The sequence below is a fragment of the Lepidochelys olivacea genome (genome assembly GCF_965140295.1).
Source record: "Lepidochelys olivacea isolate rLepOli2 genome assembly, chromosome: 2".
NCBI classification, from domain to species: Eukaryota; Metazoa; Chordata; order Testudines; family Cheloniidae; genus Lepidochelys; species Lepidochelys olivacea.
The window spans coordinates 249,661,221-249,682,422 of NC_140412.1; the positions used below are offsets into that span (position 1 = coordinate 249,661,221).

The following is a 21,202-nucleotide window of genomic DNA, read 5'->3' on the forward strand; positions in this document are numbered from 1 at the left end:
ACCCTCCCTCCCTCTAGTTCCTTCTCTACAACTGGGCCAACACTCCTTGCTTTGCCCTGGCACTTTTAAAGAAGCAGCAGCTCAAAGGCTTCTCGGCTCACTTTCCCCACGCCATATTGTAAAAAGAGCAGCAGCTCAGTCATGCTGTTCCCTTGTCATCCCCTCTGATCTTGTTCTAGCCACTTGGCTCCCTGACTTCCCTTTGCCATGTTAAAGGAGTAGTAGTGCTTGACCATTCTGCTGCTTTTCTCCCAGCTCCTCTCTTGAGAAGGAACTTGCTGCACACGGGTGCTGACTTTCATTTTTCTTGGTGGGTGCTCCACACCTGCTCTGCTCCAAGACCCATCCCCACCTCCATTACGCCCCTTCCCCCAAAGCCCCACCCTCACTCTGCCTCTTCCTGCCCCCACTCCTCCCCTTCCCCCAAGTGCCTCCCACACACCGCCAAACAGCTGATCGGCAGGTGGCTGGTGGGTGCTGAGCACCCACTATTTTTTTCCATGGGTGCTCCAGTTCTAGAACACCCACAGAATCGGCGCCTATGCTGCTGCAAAATTAAGCTTGCCAGGATAAATGGGTTTTTCAAGTCCTATGCTAGGCTTTGTGATTCCCCTCTAAAGTGTTTTTGTTCTTCTAGTCTAATGATAGATCTAACTGAAGTTGAGAAGGAACGCCTCCTAGATGAGGTAAGTCTATCACTGTTTGATAAGAAAACTCTTGCTGTGTACTCACTTGTTTGCCCTTTTTTTTCCCCCATGGCAATCAGTCTTGCAGTCCTTACACATGAGTGAACTCTAGTGGCATGTCCCATGGTCTTGTCCCATGGATTATAGTTGTTAAAGACTTCATTGGGATTAGTCAAAGGAGTGAGAGATTTGGATCAGTGAAGGTTGCAGGACGAGGGCCTTCAACTTTTGTCACACCATGCCTAGGGATGCCAGCGTATGCAAGCAGGGATTAAGCATCAGAAGGATTGATGTGTTTTTTGTGATTTGGTCTTTGTAAAAAGCAAAAGCTCAGTAGAATAGTTTCTTTTGCCTAGATGAAGTGCTATTAGACCTGTCAAACTAATTAAAGTAACACCTGTTACACAGTTTTGATCATGGAGTGGAATTTTGTGCCATACAGCAGCAGTCTTATGGATTTACTGTAACATTGTATTGTGTTTGTAATTCCCAGACACCTTTTAAATTTTTTTTTAAGAATTATCCCAATGATTTACAGCATTTGGTGCTGCAAGAAATTGGGACTGCATGACTGGCTAATTTATGTTATGGAGCTGACCAGTTGTGTTATTATATCTTAGTCATTTATGTAATGGAGCACATAACATCTCTGAATCCTTTCACCTTTCAGACTCTGCAGATTAGAGCTCTTCTTGATTTATTCTAGTTTACAATTAAAAAGAAGTCAATTAGCCAATTGTAATGATAGCTGTTCATGAAATGGTGAACTCTTAGCTATTTATTATCATTTTGCTTAATTTGCTTTGTTTGCAGTGGTTCACTCTGGATGAAGTCTCCAAAGGAAAATTGCACTTAAAACTGGAATGGCTTACATTGATGCCAACGGCTGAGAATCTTGACAAGGTATTAAAGTCGGAAGCAAGGTCCTTTATCCTAATTTCACTGCCTTTTCTTTCTGTGTTAAAATTTTAAATGAGCCAGTCCTCTAAATATAATAAGATTGGGGAGACGGGTAGTGTTACTCCTGTAGATACAGCTTTAGAACCTTTCAGACAAGTCCGATTTGTCTGTGACCCAAGCTGCATCTGTGACGTTGTAGCAGAATTACTAAAGATCATGGGACAATGGTTAAAGGAAAACTATGGCTTTGTGAGATTTAGTTGTCTTGTAGCACCAGGCAACTAATTTAGTTCTTTATGGATTTATTTTTACGTAGCAATTATACTATTTTTTGTGAATTAAAAATATTTTGAAGCTTTGTGGAAATATGAGATCATCTTTAAATACACATTGCTAGTTAGAAACTTCTCACTGATGGAATTCAGTTTTAAAAGAGCTACCCATAGTAACAGCTTCAAAGATCCTAATAATCCTTAAAGGCTGAACGTTCAGCTTTTTTAAAGAGCATATCTTTAAAAACAGATAAAAAGATTGCACCAGTATCCCTGCATATAGTATGTAAAGACATTTATGGATTTTGAGTGCTCAGTATCCTGATTTATTAGACACAGTGAATATTCTTAACAGATGCAATAAATATGCTTAATGGTGCTCGGTTCCTAAATTACATAGCATATGGGCATAGCTTGGTTAATAATGAGCCTAGCTTGAAGGCAAAGTCTCCAGATGTGTTGTATATCCTGCACTGTTTCATGTAACCATCTGTGGTTGCATTGGCATACTTTAATAAATTATCATATACACTTAGAGTTAACAAGTCGCTTTTTATTTGTTTTTCTATTTTTACGTATGTAATTATTAAAGAAACACTAACACTCTATTCAGGCGAATAAACTGATATTACTAAAATACTTAAAAAATGATGAAGACTGTCCTGTATGTAACTTTTTTTAATCTACCATTCGTCACCAGAAAAGAGCCAGAACTTTGTGACACACTAAAATTAAATTAGATTAAATTAAATTTTAAAAAAAGTTTGAGCAATGACTACTTTCTGGAATGAATTACTACAACCAATATTATTGAAAGCTATTCACAGACTCCTGCCAAATATGGCATTGATGCTGGTGCACAGAGAAAAATAAAAATGTCTGTTATTACTACATGAGAAAGAAAGGGGGGAAATGGTACATCTTCATCTAGAGAAGAAGAAAATCACTGGGGAAATACATTATTTCTGGCTCCAAACAGCGTAAAAAAATCTTAAAACTGACAGTCTCTTATCAGGAGGCAGCCTGGACTGGAGTTGCGGAGACACAAGACTGCTGTAGATTAAGCTGAGTTTTGTTGGGATCATATTACTACAGTATGTTATCATTTATTAGCATGGTTGCAAAGAATTGAGTTAATTGATTCTCACCACAACTTTGTGGTTTAATCATGATTAGCTAGTAAACAACTTGTCTTGGTCCTTACTGACTGCAAAGTAAAGATGAGCATCATGCCCATTAACTTGAATCTTCAACATCATGTTCAAATCTTTTTTGTTTATGGAAGACCAGCCTGTTGGCAGAGCTGTTAGCTGTTATCTACCTTTTGGTCTGTAGACAAGCTTTCTTATGATTGGCTTTCACCATTCCTGCCATCTTTTTACTTTCATGTTTGTTTATTAATTTAATCCAGAGTAAAATATTCAAAGGTGCCTCAGTTTCACTGACTTTCAATGGGAAATGGGTGTCTAAATGTGTTTTTGAAAATGTTATCTGTAGAGTCTATTGCCATGGCAGCAAGGCACATTGAATACAAAAAGCTTTAAAATACAATTGACCAACCTTCATACAGCCACTATGTTCAGTCTCACCTTGTGCCAAATGTTAATCCCCAGAAAACCATGATAATTATAAAACTACATAAGGAACAAAAGCTAAAACAATACTAAATTGTCAACCAAATGCTAAACAAAATTAATCTTAATAAACTATACCTTTCTACTTACCAAATTCTGCTGGACCTCCAAAAGGAGGAAAAAATAAAAGGTAGTGCTCGCCACTGAGAATTCTCGGCAACTTTCCTTAGTGTTTATGCTTGAAACTGACAGTGAGAGCTGATTAGCTGATCTCAAATCAGGTTTAAAATCAAGATCATTTTAGGCTTAGAATTTATCCCCCCAAAATTAAGAAAAGACTTCGGGATCTATAGAAAATCTTTAGAGAAGACAGGTTTATTTATCTAAAAATAGCATTCTCTGAAGATAGTATTTTGTCTGGATCAACACATATCAACTTTCCTCTGTTAAGGGAGGAATTGCTCTTCTATTTAGGAGGTTAATGGACTAGGTTGATAACAGACAGTTAAGTAGTTAATGTGACAAGGTGGGTGAGATAATATCTTTTACTGGACCAAGTTCTGTTGGTGAAAGAGTCAAGCTTTTGAACTACACAGAGCTCCTCTTCTGTGAGGCTCAGAAGCTTGTCTGTTTCACCAATAGAAGTTGGTCTAAAAAGATATTATCTCAGCCACCTTTTTTCTCTAATATCCTGGAACCAACATGGCTACAACAACATTGCAAACAAGTAGTTAATGTGGCGTTTGTACCGAATGATTACTAACAATGAACAATAGGTGGTTTAGACTCAAGGCTAAAGTCTTTACTAATGAAGCTATAAATTTATCTCCATTGTGACATGCCCCATGAGTTGGGAATCCACAAAAATTCTGTTTTTCAGGATCCTTAATACGAAGTGTCTTATGTTTGCTGTAAAAGAGGCATGATCATGGGAATACTGCCAATACATTGCACTCAGGCCTATGCTAGCAAATTAGTTTGGTATAACTGCATGAAATCCATTCAATTTAGCTTTTGAGTGTTTAACAACATACTAAAAGAACTACCTGCCAAAATGTAAAATTACCTCCCAAGGTAACAGCAGGAACTTGTGCATCTTCTGATGTGGAAGTAAGAAACAAATGAGTTCCTAACTCCTGTCAGTGGAGACAGTTTCACTATCAGTGTATTGCTTATATAGAGTATTAAGAAATAGGATACATTTAGCAAAAATTGCTGGCTATTTGTTTTATTTAATTTCATTTAATTAGGAGCTATATTAGACATCAGAGAAAACGTATGGGAAAAGCAGTGCTTGAAGTTCATAAGTAATGTGTGCAATACTATAAAATCATCTGAAGACCTTCAAGAAGATGGAACTCCTATTTAATCTTACACCTGATGTAATTTGTCTTATAAATCAGCTATATTGTTTATTACAACTTTTATCACTATATACATTTTTATTTGATTTGCTAATTATGAATACTATTATTTATAAGCAAGTGTTTTGATGTATTTGTGCATAAGAAAAAAATTAATCAGGGATGTATTACTATTTGCATGTATAGAAACATGCTTAGTATATATTCTTTAATTTTAGGTGCTGTCGAGCATTAAAGCTGATAAAGACCAAGCCAATGATGGGCTTTCTTCTGCATTGCTTATTCTCTATTTGGATTCAGCAAGAAATCTACCAGTAAGTCATATTCTGATAGTAGTCCACGCCTTAGATGGCTGTTACTTCCTTCTAGCACTTCTTGCTTAATAGTATGCCGCACTGCTTCACTAACACACATGCCATGTTTTCCACTCTTGTTCATGTTTTCCCGTGTACAATGTAATGGTCCATGTCTCTCAGAAATTAGTACAATGTAGTAAACTGTATTTCATAAAGTCTGCTGTTTAATCAAGGTAATTTTTAAAAGAATGCTCCTTTGATGGATTTGGCATAATATTTTATTATGTAATATTTTTCTAAAGAAAATAGTATGGACCAGCCTATAAAAGAGAAGTGGGCAGCTCCCATTACCTTGAGTTCAAGCCGACTTATATGTGTTTGGGCTTAGGAGCTGTTCCATAGTGAAGAATAAATTTGTGAGCACTAGTTTCAATTATACTTGTATATATAAAGGTGCCCAAGGGTAGGAAGGGCTGGTTATCTTGTAGTTGGCCACAGATTACTGAAGTGGTTTTCGTACTTATAAATGATAACAGGAACAGAATGAACGATATCTTAAGTTGGAGTGTGAAGGATACCATTGGGTTTTCCCTCCAGTTGAACTGGTAGCTATGATGTTGGCTAAAACATTAACCCCATAAGGTTTTCAAACCAAGAAAAGGAAGTATGATAAAAGTGTGAAAATTTATACAAGTAATACTTTTTTTAATTAGTGTCACTTAAAAGATGGCTTAAATGGAAAGATGGAAAATATAACTCTAAACATGCTGAACAAGTCGTCCCCATTCCTATCTTCCTCAAACATCATTTCACAAGTCAGTTCATATATACTCTGGCATAGGTTGTATTTTTTTATAAAGTAACAATTGGTTGGAAATTGTGTTGATAGTTTGTATAAACTATAAAGGGAAACTTCATGTGTGGATTTGCACCCTGAGGCTACCTTGTTACTTCATTAGAAATGAATGGGGCATAAATCCACATAGAATTTACCCGTTACTCAACAGGAAGTCTCTGGAATCTGTCTATATAGTTTAATTTTATTGTATAGTACTCCAGCACTTAGGAAAGTATTTGTCTACCATCTACTTTTGTCTTTGAGAAATAGTACCCTACTGTCTATTTTGAATAATTATTCAACTACTGGGTTTTACTCAAATTAGAGCCAAGTTTTGAGTGTGTGTATGTATAGAAAATATTGTAAAACACAACAAAATCTGTTACTTCTCTATTTCCCCTTTCCTTAAAGCTCTGCTTCTCCATACTAGTGCAGCTTCCCCAGCAGGTAGCCAGGCACTTGTTGGGGAATCTGCCTCAACTCTGACTCTGACTTCTTCATATTCCTGCTTCCTGTAAACATCCAATAGCTTCATCTAATTTAGTCTTATTTCCCTCAAAAAGGTCATATTAGAATTTGAGTCTTTAAAAAAAATTATGTCTCAGAATAAATTTGAGATTTGCCTGCTTTTTGAGACAATATTTTTAGCTCAGAGTGTAGGAGTTTGTAGCATTCATCTTTATATGGTAGTAAAACCTCAAGGCATAATCTGATAGGGAACACTGATTCCTCAGTACTAGAATAATGTGAATTTTTGTCCCAAGTACAAACATGATTGCCTTCTCTTTAGTTAACTCCATTAATGAGGAAAATAGGCCCTGGCTGATACTGTCTATATACTGCCTGTCCAGAGCATATGACTGCCCTTTCTGCATTGCAGTTTGAGGAGTGCTATCCACTCAGGAAAAAGACCTGAGTGTTGCTGCCAACAGTTCAGCGATAACCTCAGCTTGTTCTGCAGTGTTGCCAAAAAAGCAAACAAAATTTTAGGATCATAAGGAGTGGAATAGAAAATAGAATTGAAAATATTAAAAATGCCATTATATAAATCAATGGTACGCTCTCCTTTACAGTGCTATGTTCAGTCCTGGATACCCTATCGCAAAAATGATACAACAAAAATTGAAAAAATTCACAGATGGGTGAAAAATATTATTAGTGATATGGAAAGACCTCCATTAAAGAGAGACTGAAAAGATTGTTATAGATGCCAAATTATTCTGCTATAATAACAATCTTGAAAGTTCTAGCAGGAATATTTCTTATATGAGGAAGAGGCAAAGAACAAGAGTGTCTTTCTGCTCTGGAATTGTCCAAAGGTGGCAAATTGTCTTCTATGTGTCCACCCTAATTCTGGTATGAAATAATATTTACAAGACAAAACATGAAAGGCGTCCGACTCTTCTCAATGTGCAAATATTTTTCAATGGAATAATTTTGTGTAATTGTTAGTTGGAAACTGAATCTCTTCAGCATTGACAGCTATTAGTGATGCAGAACAAGGAAAGTTTACTTATACCATCCTTGATCAGTAGTACATTTCAGATCTAAGGCATTGGTGTTAGACCCACATGTTTTTGTAGGTAATCCCAGTCAGAGGCATTTAGTTTTAGTCAGAAGGCTTTCCATTAACAATATTTTTTTCAATCCCTAGCCATAGCTATCTCTATAAAGAAATGTCGCTTTTGCGTTCAAAGATGGCTTGTTAATGGTATTGCCTTCCCGTTGTGAATTACAAAGCATTGCATTTGAGGAAAAAGATCTTAAACTTTTCAGACTCCACAAAGACTGATGTTAGATGTGTTCTATCTTACACTGGAAATGGCATAGAAGAGGGCTTGTCATTCTTCACGTACTTAGTAGGACTTGTCATGTTAAAACATAAATGTGGAATATCCAGGGTAAGCCAGGAGAATGTTTGAAGATCACTGAGGGATCCTCTCATGGTTACTGTACTGTACGAGTACAATGTATTGATATAGTTTAAATACACAAATAACTTTGAAAACACCTGCCTTGCAGTGCTAAAGAAGTGGAATTACTTGATGAAAAAATATATGATGGGAAACATTTACTTATATGTTACATCTTGCAGTTATTCTGGAATCTTTTGACTGTTTTCCTTAACTTTCCTATATAGTAAAGCTGCTTGTGCATTCATTCTGCCACAATCCCATCACTCTCTTTCTCCTTCCATTTCCATCTTCCTAAGAGTATCTACGAGGGAAACTTTGGGTGTGGATACTTAAAAGAAAGGAGAGCATCGGGACTAGTCTTTTGTGAAAACACTACCTCACTCTATAGAGCACTATTTGTGAGTTCTCTGGTGTTATATATATGTTTATTTTGTTTACTTGCCAGAGTGTGGATTAGTTCTACTAAAGCCACTGACTCTATAGTGGAATGACAGAGCATGCAATTTGTTTTGCTGCATGGTTTCAACCAGTGTGCGTTTGTTTTTGTGCGACCTTTTTATTGCATTTTAGACATTTAAAATTTCATTTATTATTATAACATATCTGGTAAGTAAATTATGTTCTATGATAAGAAATCCAAGATGTGTAGGTTATTAACTAGTAAGAGCTTTTACTTAGATTGTTAGATTCATGGAGTAATAAAATACATACTGTATCAGCATACTGTGAACGAAATGTTGACTTTTAGTACCAGAGAAATGAAACGATGATAAACCATCCACAGCCAACCTCCTTTGTCACAGTCTTAAAATGAGATATAGCAGTATTTATGAGAACTTGCAATCTCCCCTCACCTGGTTCAGGTTTTGATAAAAAGTTCTTTGTAGCTCTTTGTGCTCCCCAAACTCCAAAGACGATTGTAAATTCTATTTCACACCATTATGTTTTTTGTTATGCCAATTCCAATTCCTTTTCTCTATTTCAAATAGTCTTTGTTAGCCAGCAATGGCCCCATTTAGTGGGGACCGTCACTACCTAAGGCTATGGCTACATTAGAGCGCTTATAGCAGCACAACTGCACCGATGCAGCTGTGCCATTGTAAGCTCTTTAGTGGAGCCACTCTAAATCAACAGGAGAGGGCTCTCCCATTGACTTAATTAATCCACCCTCAACAAGCGACGGCAGCTATGTCGGCAGGAGAAGCTCTCCCATTGACATAGAGCTGTCCACACCGGCGCTTAGGTTAGTGTAACTTATGTCCTTCAGAGGGGTGGCTTAGTCACACCCCTGAGTGAGATAACTTATACTGACATAGGTGATAGTATAGACAGAAGTACTTTGTGATTGCATTGAACGCTGTAGGGTTCACGGAAAACTGATGGCTGCCTTTGCATTTGAATAGTCTTGTATTTTAACAGAATCTTTAAACGGACAAGGTGGGTGAGGTAATATCTTTTATTGGATCAACTTCTTTTGAAGAAGATCAAAAGAAGTTGGTCCAATAAAAGATATTACTCACCCACTTTGTCTCTCTAATATTCTGGGATGGACACGGCTATAGCTACACTACACACACTCTTTAAATACACACACTGCTATAAACAACTAGAGATTGGAAGCCATGTGTGTATTCAGGTTCAGAGTTCCTGAGCCAGAGAGAGCTGAATAAGCCTAGGAGGATGTGCAGATTAAAGTATTGCTGGTCGTCTCTTATTTGATCTAAGCCAAACACAATGGTGATGGACCAAAAGACAGCTGTTTGCCTGGTCCTTTCAATTAATATCCTTCTGTTTAAGGTTCAAATACCAAATCATATGAACTGTACATAAATATTTACACTTCATCTAATAAAATCTATAATACAATTAAATATCTAAATTTACAAATAAAAAGGCCTAAGCATAAAAACATATACTATAGTATATTTTCTTGGTACTAAAATTTCAAGGTAATTGGTGTTTTCTTCAATAAAAATTATTCTACTACCTGAAAACAAGATGTAAAGGAAATATTAATGTTAAATTTTGGTCGAAAGCTTCTATTTTTGTTGCTTCTTTTTAGATTTTAGTGTGTGACTTCACATAGGACATCTCTTCCAGGTATATCTCCCTTTTAGTCACTGGATAAAATCTACAAAAGCAGCTAGGTGACTAACGAGCCTAAATCCCTTTTCAAAAGTGCCTTAGGTGCCCAAGACACTTACAAAAATGGGACTCAGCTTATAAGTCACTTAGTGGGTAAAATTTTCATTAGTATTGACATGCAGTGTCCTTTTTCGCTCAGAGTACTGGGTTGCAAATGTGTCTGCCTTTGGATTTTGATTTTGTACAGGTCTTGTACAGGTCACACCCCGAGTTCAATACAACTGTTGCCAAGGTCAGTATTTTCCATAGATCACCAAAGGATGCTCTCAGAGCTTCAGAAGTTTCTGGAACCACACTTGAGACCACAGGAAGGATTTATGAGATACAGAAGTAATTAGTCGTTATGCTTCAAGGCATTAGTTGACCTCCAGCTAGGGTGAGGGAGACTACACAGTGAGGGTCTGATAGTAGGCAAGTCATAGTGATTTGGAATGGGTGGATTCACCACCCAAGCCACAGGCTGCATATTGCACTCTTCACTGCCCTGTGTGGACCCTGCTGGACTACGTTAACATGTTCTAGGTACCTAGAGTATGCCAGCAGGGTCCATGAGGGTCAATTAGAGCTCAGCACACAGCCTGTGGCTTGGGCAGTGAATCCAGTGCCCCAAGCACCACTGATGATTGCCATGAACCCTCACTGCATAGTCTTTAGTGGAGGAGGAAGTGATTAAAAAGAGAGGGAATGTAATAGAGAAGGTGGAAGAGGAGGAAGGACCAACCTGGGAAGGAGGTCCAGGCCCAGGACTGGCCAAGGTAGTTAAGGGCCCTTGGTGGCACAGGACTGCAGCTTTCCTAGGGCCAATCCTCCCTTCTCCCTGTTTTGGGATGGAGGTCAGGGCGTAACAGGGGTAAGCCTGGGTCCTTTGTCCACTCTCCTTTGCCAGAGGGAAGAGGAGGGAGAGAGGTCCTGGTTTCTCTGAGGAGAGAGGAAGGGAGGAGAGAGATGTCCCAGTTTCTGCAGGGAGGGGAGCGGGAGAGAGATGTCCAAGCACCCAAATGCCTCCCTAATTTTTTTCATAAACATCCCTACAAGTCTCAGATCAAGGTTGGCATCTCAATTAGTAGTCCTCTCTGTCTCACACACTCTTTATAATTTACAGTGTAGCTATGTATGAGACAGTTGTTACATTGTTGCCCAGAACAGTGTTGGAGAGGAAAATATTCACTGTTTCACTGAAAGCCAAGTTACATGAGCTGCTAAAAACAACAGATGTGTCCAAAAGTCAGAATTGAGGATCTATGAAGTATAATATTTTCAGAGAAGTACATCTACACATAAACAGTTGGATATTCTTTAATATCATCCCACTAAGTAAGAATATAGTATCTTGTCTTTATAGAGTACCACAATTCTTTTTTTCTTTTTATCATGATTTATTGATCTCTGGTCATTTCCTTGATCATTTCTATTCATACTGAAACACAAACATCTAAACTCAATGCCAGGAATACTATAGTACATGCTCTCCTAAGCCAGGATATGGCCAATGACTTCACAACAAGAATATTAAAGAATTTGTTTTTTCTTCTTTTCAGAAAGAACTGACACTTAATTTTAGTCAGCAGTGCATTTGAATTTTAGACGGATTTTCCCTTGGCAAATTACTGGTAGCATTGCGTCCTGTCTTAAGTGTGGCATGTTTGAAAAGCTGCTAGTGCTAATTCCTGGGCTGCCACATGCCCCAGCTTTTTAAGCAGAACTCCCCATTGCAATCAGTGGGATATTGTGCTTGAATAGGATAGGTACAAAATAGGAATAGGATGGTACAAAACCTTGGAAGGCTTTTGTTTCCTTTATTTAAAAACCCTTTACTTAATTCCTAAAATTACCCCCTCCTGAGTTGGTGGCAATGCAAATTTCCCTTTATGTTTTACAGTTTGCTTGCATTACTTCAAGGATAATATGACTATTAATGAAGTAAAATGAGAAACCTTGTTTAGTTCGTGGAAAATGGTCAGAGGGCTGAATTGTCATTCCTTAAATCTGCTCAGATTTCTATTGCTGATAGATTTGCACATCCTCAGTTCAAACTAGTAAAATATGTTGCATTCCCAGTAGCATGTAAGATATTTGCATTGGTCTATTGGCAAAGAAAAAGAAGAACAAGAAAAGAAGATGAAAATGCTTACATTTACAATGAACTAAGCCTTATTAATATTTGGAATAATTATATATTTATTTTCCCATAAAAGCACTCTCTCTCGCATCCCCATTTGATTTATCTTTCTTTGTGTCAGCTTCTGTGTTGTGGTATTTCAAAAAACATATTTTCCCATAATAGGAAAGAGCAATGTATAAAAGAGCTTTTGGGAAAAGCAGCACCTCATATAATCCTTTTAGTAAACCTGGGTGCCTTTTTGCATATTAACAGAAATGATACAGGAGAATATAAAAGGATAGAAAGAAAATGAGTGTATTTTAAAAGCAGACTACTTGTAGTAGAAGAGGAGAGAAGAACAAAAGACTTTATTGAGCTATTTTGAAGTAACTTCTACTTGGTTATTCTTGCTTCATTGTTTTGGGGGGAATTTTTTTTATTTGTGTCATGTCATTAATTAATTAACCTAGTGTAATCGCTTCATTGCACAACTTATTAACCCTTCATATATTCTCTTCTGACTTAAAAGAATAATCCATTAAACTTTAACCCTGATGGCTTGAAGAAGGCTGCTGTTCAGAAAGCCCTAAAGGTAAAACTAATACAGTTTTCCATTTAAGGTCACAAAGTTAATTGAAAACGCACAAATGTCTGCAACATGTCTCTGCCAAAAGTGGATGGAAGTTCTATTGTCAGCAATGCATTTAATGCCAGAATATTTAATTCCTAGCACCAAGAAGTAAATGACATGGTCAAGACATAAACAGAGTATTTTGGTCTGTGAGAATTTGGCTCTAAATCAACTAAATGATGCATAGTTGGCTTTAGAATTCTGATTTAAAGTAATACTTCATCAACAAAGCTGACACCTCCCACACGCCGAATAAGACTTGGTTACTCATTCAGAAATAGGTAATAAACACAATATTTTAGTCCTGTTGGATTTCTAAGGTACGTTTTCAGTTGGATGTTTTCCCTAGAAGCTGTCAGTTTCCATTCAGGGCTCAGTCCTGCAAGATGTTGAGCACTCTTGTCCCAACCCAACAAAGTACTTGCTTAACTGTAAGCATATGAGTATTCTGATTGGAGAATCAAAGCCTTAAGGAGATGTATCAGAAACTGAGCTCCACCTCATTATAAGACTTATATATACAAGTTCTTAAAAACTGTGTTCATTGACACTATGATATGAAAAGTACAGTCTCTCTATTGTTAATTTCTGAAATCTTTAAGAATCTCTGCTTTAGTGACTGCTCTAAAAAATAGAGAACTTTAAATACTAATTTTCTCTATTGAGGAGTTGCATGTCAATTTTGAATTAATGTCGTGTCAATACACTTTAAATACATTCTGAATGTATCCTTGTCTTGCATTATATTTTATTTGTTTCTTACATGAAAGAAAGTTTAAAAAATAATGCATTTAAAATGTTCTTTTCCTTGATTTGATTTTTATAAAAATTCTTTGGGTCATAAATACATAAACACACATAGATTATATTATGTCCAGACATATTGCATGTAAAGTCCAGAGATTAGATTTAGAGAATAATTTGAGAACAGCATGAATATAAGGTGGAAATTGGAAAAACTTGTTGAAATAGCAGTTTGCAAGTTTAGATGCTGACATTCCTGTGAACAGTAAATTCAACCTGCCAAAGATATCTATTATGGAGGCAAGTGGGAGGGTGGTGCGCACGCATGCCCACAATATCATTTATTTCATTAGGACTAAAATGATTACGTAAAGCCACTGTATAGTCAGTATTAGTTATAAGAATTTTTGCTAATGCCGCTATTGTTGTTTACATCTTTCTACAAAGAAAATACATTTGTAGGCAACATTTTGTGAAACAAAAAAAAAAATCAAAATAAATCTTCCTTATTTAAGTCTGCAGATAGCATTCTTTAACTATGTTGATGGATTTTAATCTTGTTTTCATTGTATTCCCTGAACACTTACATTCCAACTATTTTGGGTGGGACTAAATATTTAAAGTTTAAAAACAGAAATTGAGCATTGTCCATGAAAGGAATACTCCTTTAACATTGTGCTTTAAAGGAAATTCTGACAATAAGCAAAATGTATCTGATAAGAATCATATCATAGGAAGTATGAGACGTAGAAGATTAATATGAGACATGAACTGATTCTTAATACTTAAGTTCAAAACAAGAGTAGTGATTCAATCATAAAGTACATTTTTGTGACCTTGCATGTTTTAAGTAGGGTTCAACTAACTTTTCTGTTTAATTTATGTCTAATCTCATTAATCTCTTTTGGGTAAAATCTAAAATAAATTAACCTTGTATACTGTTTTCTTAAATTGCATTAACAACCTCTTGAGATGATTATCTTTTATGTCTAACTTTTCTCTCTGGCTTAAATTTTTATTTGATAGGCCAATCTAAAATGTGTTATGGAAATACATGGTTAGAAATATTTCTATTTTATATAGTTTGATTCTAAATTAATGTTTATTTTTACAGTTTGAGCTAATACTATGCAGCTGTGAGCTAGGCTCAGAGATGGGAGTTGAATGATTCTCTAATAAAGAGTATTTGGTAAACTATAGAAATACCTATCGGGTACATTACAGTGCACCTTCATTCTTCCCACCCAAAAAGGAGAAATGTTGATGACCTGGTGTTAAATCCAGTTTAATTATACAATAGCATTGTACATAAAGTAAGCTTCCTGAGTTGGCACTTTCTCCATATCTTCCATCAGCATGCAAACCGCAACGTTCATTTTGTTGTTCTGATGACACTCTGTCAGTTGTAATGCTCATTACAAGGTTGGGAGGTTGCCCTTTTCCAAACAGTTTCATTCAAAGGGTAGCGAGAGAACAACAGTTGGAAGGACTCTGAAACCCCAACTTGCTTGTAGCACTGTTCTTAAACTAGTCTACTATGGATGGGTGAGTCTGTATTGTTGCTGTATGTTAAGCAGCTAAGAAGCCACCAACCATGTAAATGTGTGCAGATCATGCTTTCTGTTAAATACTGAGGATAGTAAAAATGCTTATGGCAGAGTGCATACAATTTTGATATTTAAAAAAACAGATTGGGTTCAAAGACTGAGGGGTATTAAATACTGGAGTGAAATTGAAGTAGAGGGAAATGTAATAGCATTTTCTTAAGATGAAGTTTACACTTTCTTCTCTTTATCAGTCAGGAAAGAAGATAAACAGCAACCCCAACCCTCTTGTCTTATTGTCAGTTGGACACAAGGCACAGGAAAGTAAGGTAAGCTACTGTCCTCAACACTTAGCTCTTTCAGAGACATTTGGGTCCTTAACTATATGTGCTTGGCAGTGGACTACCAAGCCTTTAGCCCCTAGTGCAAGTTGTAACCAAAAATCAATTTCAAGTCTTATCTATCTGAAATGAGCTGGTGGACTCAGTCTAATGTCCAGTTATCCAACTAACCAAAAACCACCCCCACAATTGGCACTAATTAGCATCCTTACTGGCATCTCAGAGAGAGGCCAAAGACTGAATGAGCATGAACATAGGTTATAATCTCTTTGTCGCAGAGATTGCCTTTTTGGTCTGTGTTTGTACAGCACCTAATACAGTGGAGTCCTAGTCCATGACTAGGGCTCCTCAGCGCTGTGGTAATATAAATAAATAATAATCATCAGAACTACCTGTTCTTTTTCAAGTGATGTCCCTCTGGGTGCTCCACTTTAGGTGTTGGTGCGTCCCTGCGCTGTTGATTAGAGAATTCCAACAGCAGTGCCATCTGGGTCACATATGCACTGTTCCCGTCTCATGGCACCATTGGCACCTCATCAAGCACACACGACCTGAATCCCTCAGTTCCTTCTCAACTGTCTTCAGGCAGAGACGGAGCTCCCAGCAGTGTCACAACATTAGCTTGTTTTAGTGTTAAAATAGTTAATAGTCAGTTACTTTCCTCCTTTCTTCTCTTCTGCTTCAGTTTAAAAAAAATGTTTTCTTTTTCATAGACTGTTTTAGTGTCTATACCTGGAACAAACCGTCACTTTTTCAGTTATGCCTCGTTTACCAGGATTTAAGCGCTGTCTGTCATGCCGGGATGCCATGCCCATATCAGACGAACACTTATGCAGCTTCCGCTACGTGGGTGAGTCACATATCCCTCAGAAATGCACTCACTGAAGGCTCAAGCTAGGAGGGACAGGGATATGCGCCTCAAACTCATCTTTATGGGGTCATCTTTGCGCCTGGCCCCCGACCCTGGGCAGCAGACCCTCTCCGGACAAAGATCCCTGGAGACCTCACCTTTTGCTCAGAGGAAGACTCACTCCTCTAAAAAATCAATGTGGAAACGAGCAACAACTTCTCCTCCGAGAGAGCCTATCAAAAATAAGCAGTATCCAGCCAGATCCCTCTCCTCAGTACTGAACACACCGCAGGTAAACACCTATCAGGCACCGGGATCCTCCAGCACCACCTGCACTGTGGTCTCTGCTAATCGCCAGTACCCAGGCATGGAGACAAGAGGCAGGAGTAAGCCTATATCCTCCGTAGCAGCAGCAGCAACACCACTTAAGGAGACGAAACTGCCAACACGGGCTATGCCACCATCATCTGCCCCATCAGCTTCAAGCACCGCGACAATAGTGATGCCATCGGCACTGACCAAATTGCCGCCAAATCCATCAGCACTGTCGACTGCACTGCTGAATCCACCAGCATCAACCACTTCGGCGCCAAAACCACCAGTACTGCGTCACCTTCTCCATCAGAAGGACATGTTAGTATCCTCCATGCCAGAATCACCACTTTTTGGCACTGACAGCTCGCTGGTGCGCACAGTACCAGAATAGCCTATATCACCAATAGCACCTCCATTCTCCAGTGAGGAGGAAGATAATGAGGAAGAGGGTGTGTTTTTCTTGGCAACATTCCTCACAAACGACAAACGCCAACCTCTGGACCTCTAAGGCCTGGTCTACATTGGGGACTGGAACAATCTAAGTTATGCAACTTCAGCTACATGAATAACATAGCTGAAGTTGACGTACTTAGATCTACTCACTGCAGTCAACTCCGTAGCCCTGTCGACTCCGCCTGTGCCTCTCGCCCTGGTGGAATAGCAGAGTTGACGGGAGAGCGCTTTGGGGTTGATTTATCTCATCTAGACTAGATGCGATAAATCAACCCCCGCTGGATCGATCGCTGCCCGCCGATCCAGCGGGTAGTATAGACATACCCTAAGATTGAGGCCTCAATATAGGCAGGACATGCAGCCATGGTATGGGCACACATGGATGGCCCAACCATGCCATTCCTCATGTAATGGCCTCACTGGGACCCCTGGGCTACCTACAGAAGGCATTGCAGCAGGCTCCCCAGTACCTATGAATCGAGGCCATGAAACTGTGGAATAGGTGCATTCAACACAATATCAGCATCCCAGCCTCCTACCTTCCAGGCTGTCAGAACACTATAGCAGCCATATTGAGCAGAGAATTCTCCCACGATGATGAATGGGAACTGAACAAAGTAGTCCTCCAAAATATATTTCAACTTTGGGGCCACCCATCCATCAACCTCTTTGTGACATCACAAAATTTCAAATGCCCACAATTCTGCTCAAGAGCCTGTCTGGGACCCTGATTGCTAGGTGATGGTCTTCCTCCTCAAATGGGAAGCACCACTTCTTTACACATTTCCACTGATAGGTCTATCAAGGGTGATACTCAAAATATGTACCATGTACTAAATATGTACTAAAAGGTCATACTTTTAGCCCCAACATGACCAAGACAGACTTGGTACTCTTACCTGCTGCAGATGGCAGTATGTGCATCATGCACTCTACCACTTCAGATGCAGTTGTCTCACAAGACACTGGACAGGTTCACCACCAAAACCTGGAGAGACTTCAGCTGAAGACAAGGCTCCTACATGGTTCGATCATGATGAATTAGCCTGCTCAGAACAGGTTAAGCATGTGTTACTAAACAGTAACTTACCTGCAAGACTTACCTTCAGAAGTGGAAGAGATTTTCCATATGGTGGGGTCAGGGCAAATATGTTACAACAATTACCACATCTCTCCCCTTGATACTGGTCTATATCGTGGAGCTAAAACCCTCGGGGTTATCTATTAGCTCGATCAAAGTACATCTTGCAGCATCATAAGATTGACAAGGCATCACTATTTGCACATCCAATCACCAAATGCTTCCTTATGGGCATTCAGAATGTTTACCCTAAAGTATGCGCTCCCACACCACCTTGGGACTTGAATCTGATATTATGATGCCTCAGCGGGTCTCCATTTGAACCCTTACCAACATGTTCACTGACACACCTATCAATGAACATAGCATTCTTAGTCGCTATTACATCGGCCTGTCATGTCTGTGAGATATGGGGTTCTTGTGGCTTGTCCGCTGTATACCATATTCAATAAGGACATGAAGAAAAGGAGTACTTTTGGCACCTTAGAGACTAACCAGTTTATTTGAGCATGAGCTTTCGTGAGCTACAGCTCACTTCATCGGATGCATACCGTGGAAACTGCAGCAGACTTTATATACACACAGAGAATATGAAACAATACCTCCGCCCACCCCACTGTTCTGCTGGACACATCCAAAATATTATCCTCTTTCCACATAAACCATCCAATCCATTTCCCTGCTTTCTTTCCCAAATCTCATGAGAGTGCAGAAAACGCTCTACTACATACTCTAGACATCAGACGCGCACTAGCGTTCTACTTTGACAGAACTAAGCCTTTCAGAAAATCTCCAAGGCTTTTCCTTTCCATCATGGAATGTTCTAAAGGATCTGCCAGAAAGGCTATCAAAATGGATCTCAGGGTGCATTCACCTCTGTTACCAGCAAAACAACTTACAACTCCTATCGGGGATCAGAACTCATTCTACCGGATCTATAGCAACCTCAGTAGCCTTTTTGAACAATATACCACTCATAGACATATGTAGATCTGCCATCTGGGCCTCTGAACATAGGTTCATAAAACACTACACAATCGCCCAGAGCACAGGCTCAGTGACACTTCTAGGTCTAACAGTGCTTTCTTCAATTATGCAGACAACTCCGAAGCCCCTTCTATTCAATGTGAGGCACTGTTCTACAGTCCTCTGAAGTGGAACACCCATAGGGACAGCACTCAGAAAAGAATAGAAGGTTACTCACCCTGTGCAGTAACTGAGGTTCTTGGAGATGTGTGTCCCTGTGGGTGCTCCACTGCCCACCTTCCGCCCTTCTACTTCGGAGTTCAATTTATGGACTCTATGGTAGAGAAGAAACTGTGAGGGGTCAGGTCATGCGTGCTGGATAAGGTGTCAATGATGCCGAAAGACGGGGACAGCACAATACCCGGAAGGGCACTGCTGCTGAAATTCTCCTATCAATGACGCAGGGACGCACCAACACCTGAACTGGAGCACGCACAGGATCACACATCTTGAAGAACTTCAGTTACTGCACAGGGTGAGTAACCTTCTCTTGTCACTAACAGTGTTCTCTCCAGGTTGGGGTTAGAGCACATTGGTAAAACTAAGTATAGAAGCTTGCATTGTAAAGATGTGCTAAACTAGTTCTATAGATAAATAGGACTTCAGTCTCCGCAAATATTGACCAAGCGCTAAAATTTCTTTAAATAAAAACAAATAAATTAATGACAAATATTAGCAACACAGCAGTGAGATAAATACAACGAACTGACTATTTTTAAGCAAAAGATGCAATGGGCCAAACTGGAGATCACATTACCAGTGGTGGTTGCCTTTTTATATCGATGTTCACATATCTTATTGAAAATTTTATCAGAAGACCGACAGCATGTTGTACATGCAACATTCATATAGATACTGATTTCAGAACTGGAGGAGAATATTAACAAACAGATCATGGGTACATTGTTAACCTGAACTCCACATAACAGCCCTTTTTAATGTCTTTCCAAAAAAATGCTGCTTTCTGGAAATGACATGGCAGTTTTCACCAGTCACTGGAAGTAGTGATATTCGGTTTTGTTGTGTCATCCAGTCTTGGTGCACCCACTGACACTGAGGAAGACTGGGAAAGAACAATCACCAGTCTGAAGATAAGTTGGAACCTTATGGTGAAGTTACTTTGTTCACAGACCAACACCACCTAGGGTGGAGGTTCATCAACTGGAATTACACTTTGCACAATATAGTACATTGAAATAATGTGGAACTCTCAGTCCATGTAACTTACAAAATAAGTAGGGCTTCTGATTTTAGGTCTTAAGTGATATACACGGATAAAACATCCCCAATAATAAGTAAATAAATAAAAATCCAATGTTGAGTCGAAAAACACCAGAAATGTTAATTGTATATAAGGGCTTGTCTACACTGAGCAGTAATGCAAACTTCAGGGGTGTGATTTTTAAAATGCAGTAATGTGTTGCTCATTAATTGGTCTTTGTAGACCCTGCTGATGCGCACTAAAGGTTCCCTAGTGCACTTTAATGCTGTTTGAAACAGCACTACATTAACGTGCACTAGGAACATTATAAAGAGATTAGTCATTACAGTATGTACTACTCTAATGAGTAACGTTTCTACATTTACATAATATGCATAATTATACATAACTTTATACATAACTCAATACAGCATATACAAAGTATATACAAGCCTCAACACCCTCCTCCCCGATTTTTGGACATCTACCTAAAAACCAAAAATATTTTAAAAAATTTAACAAACCCCAAAAAAGAGAAGCCCTAAGAATAAGTTTTATTAAATAGACTATATGCACATATACTGAACTATATGTGCTTTGAGCTAACCCCATTTGCCACCCCTATGGGTAGATCAAGTTCATAACATGATTGTTGTATAAACAGAGGACATCTTCAACACCAGCTTTGTTTGAGAGAAATGCTCCACATGTAACGTGGTTTTTTTCCCCTTCAGATTCGCTATAAGACCAATGAACCTGTATGGGAGGAACACTTCACTTTCTTCATTCACAATCCCAAACGGCAGGACCTTGAAGTTGAGGTGTGGTATCTCTTTGTCCTCATGTATTCTTTTTTGCTAAAGCATTGCAGATTAGCAGCCATAGTTCACAAGCTCTTAACGAGCCAGACATCATGGAGATATT

At 38.6% G+C, this 21,202-nt stretch overlaps 1 protein-coding gene across 2 annotated transcripts in view; it reads left to right on the forward strand.

Moving 5' to 3' along the window:
• Nucleotides 1-21,202, forward strand: part of ESYT2 (extended synaptotagmin 2) — a 130,310-nt gene that overhangs the window by 95,303 nt on the left and 13,805 nt on the right. Inside the window, exons 11-16 of one of the 2 annotated variants that reach the window (XM_084618756.1) lie at nt 638-686; nt 1,500-1,589; nt 5,015-5,110; nt 12,622-12,684; nt 15,266-15,340; nt 21,013-21,099. In XM_084618756.1, coding sequence (XP_084474882.1) covers nt 638-686; nt 1,500-1,589; nt 5,015-5,110; nt 12,622-12,684; nt 15,266-15,340; nt 21,013-21,099 — 460 coding nt within the window. The remainder of the gene's footprint in view (nt 1-637; nt 687-1,499; nt 1,590-5,014; nt 5,111-12,621; nt 12,685-15,265; nt 15,341-21,012; nt 21,100-21,202) is intronic. The other variant, XM_084618757.1, reaches the window with a different exon arrangement.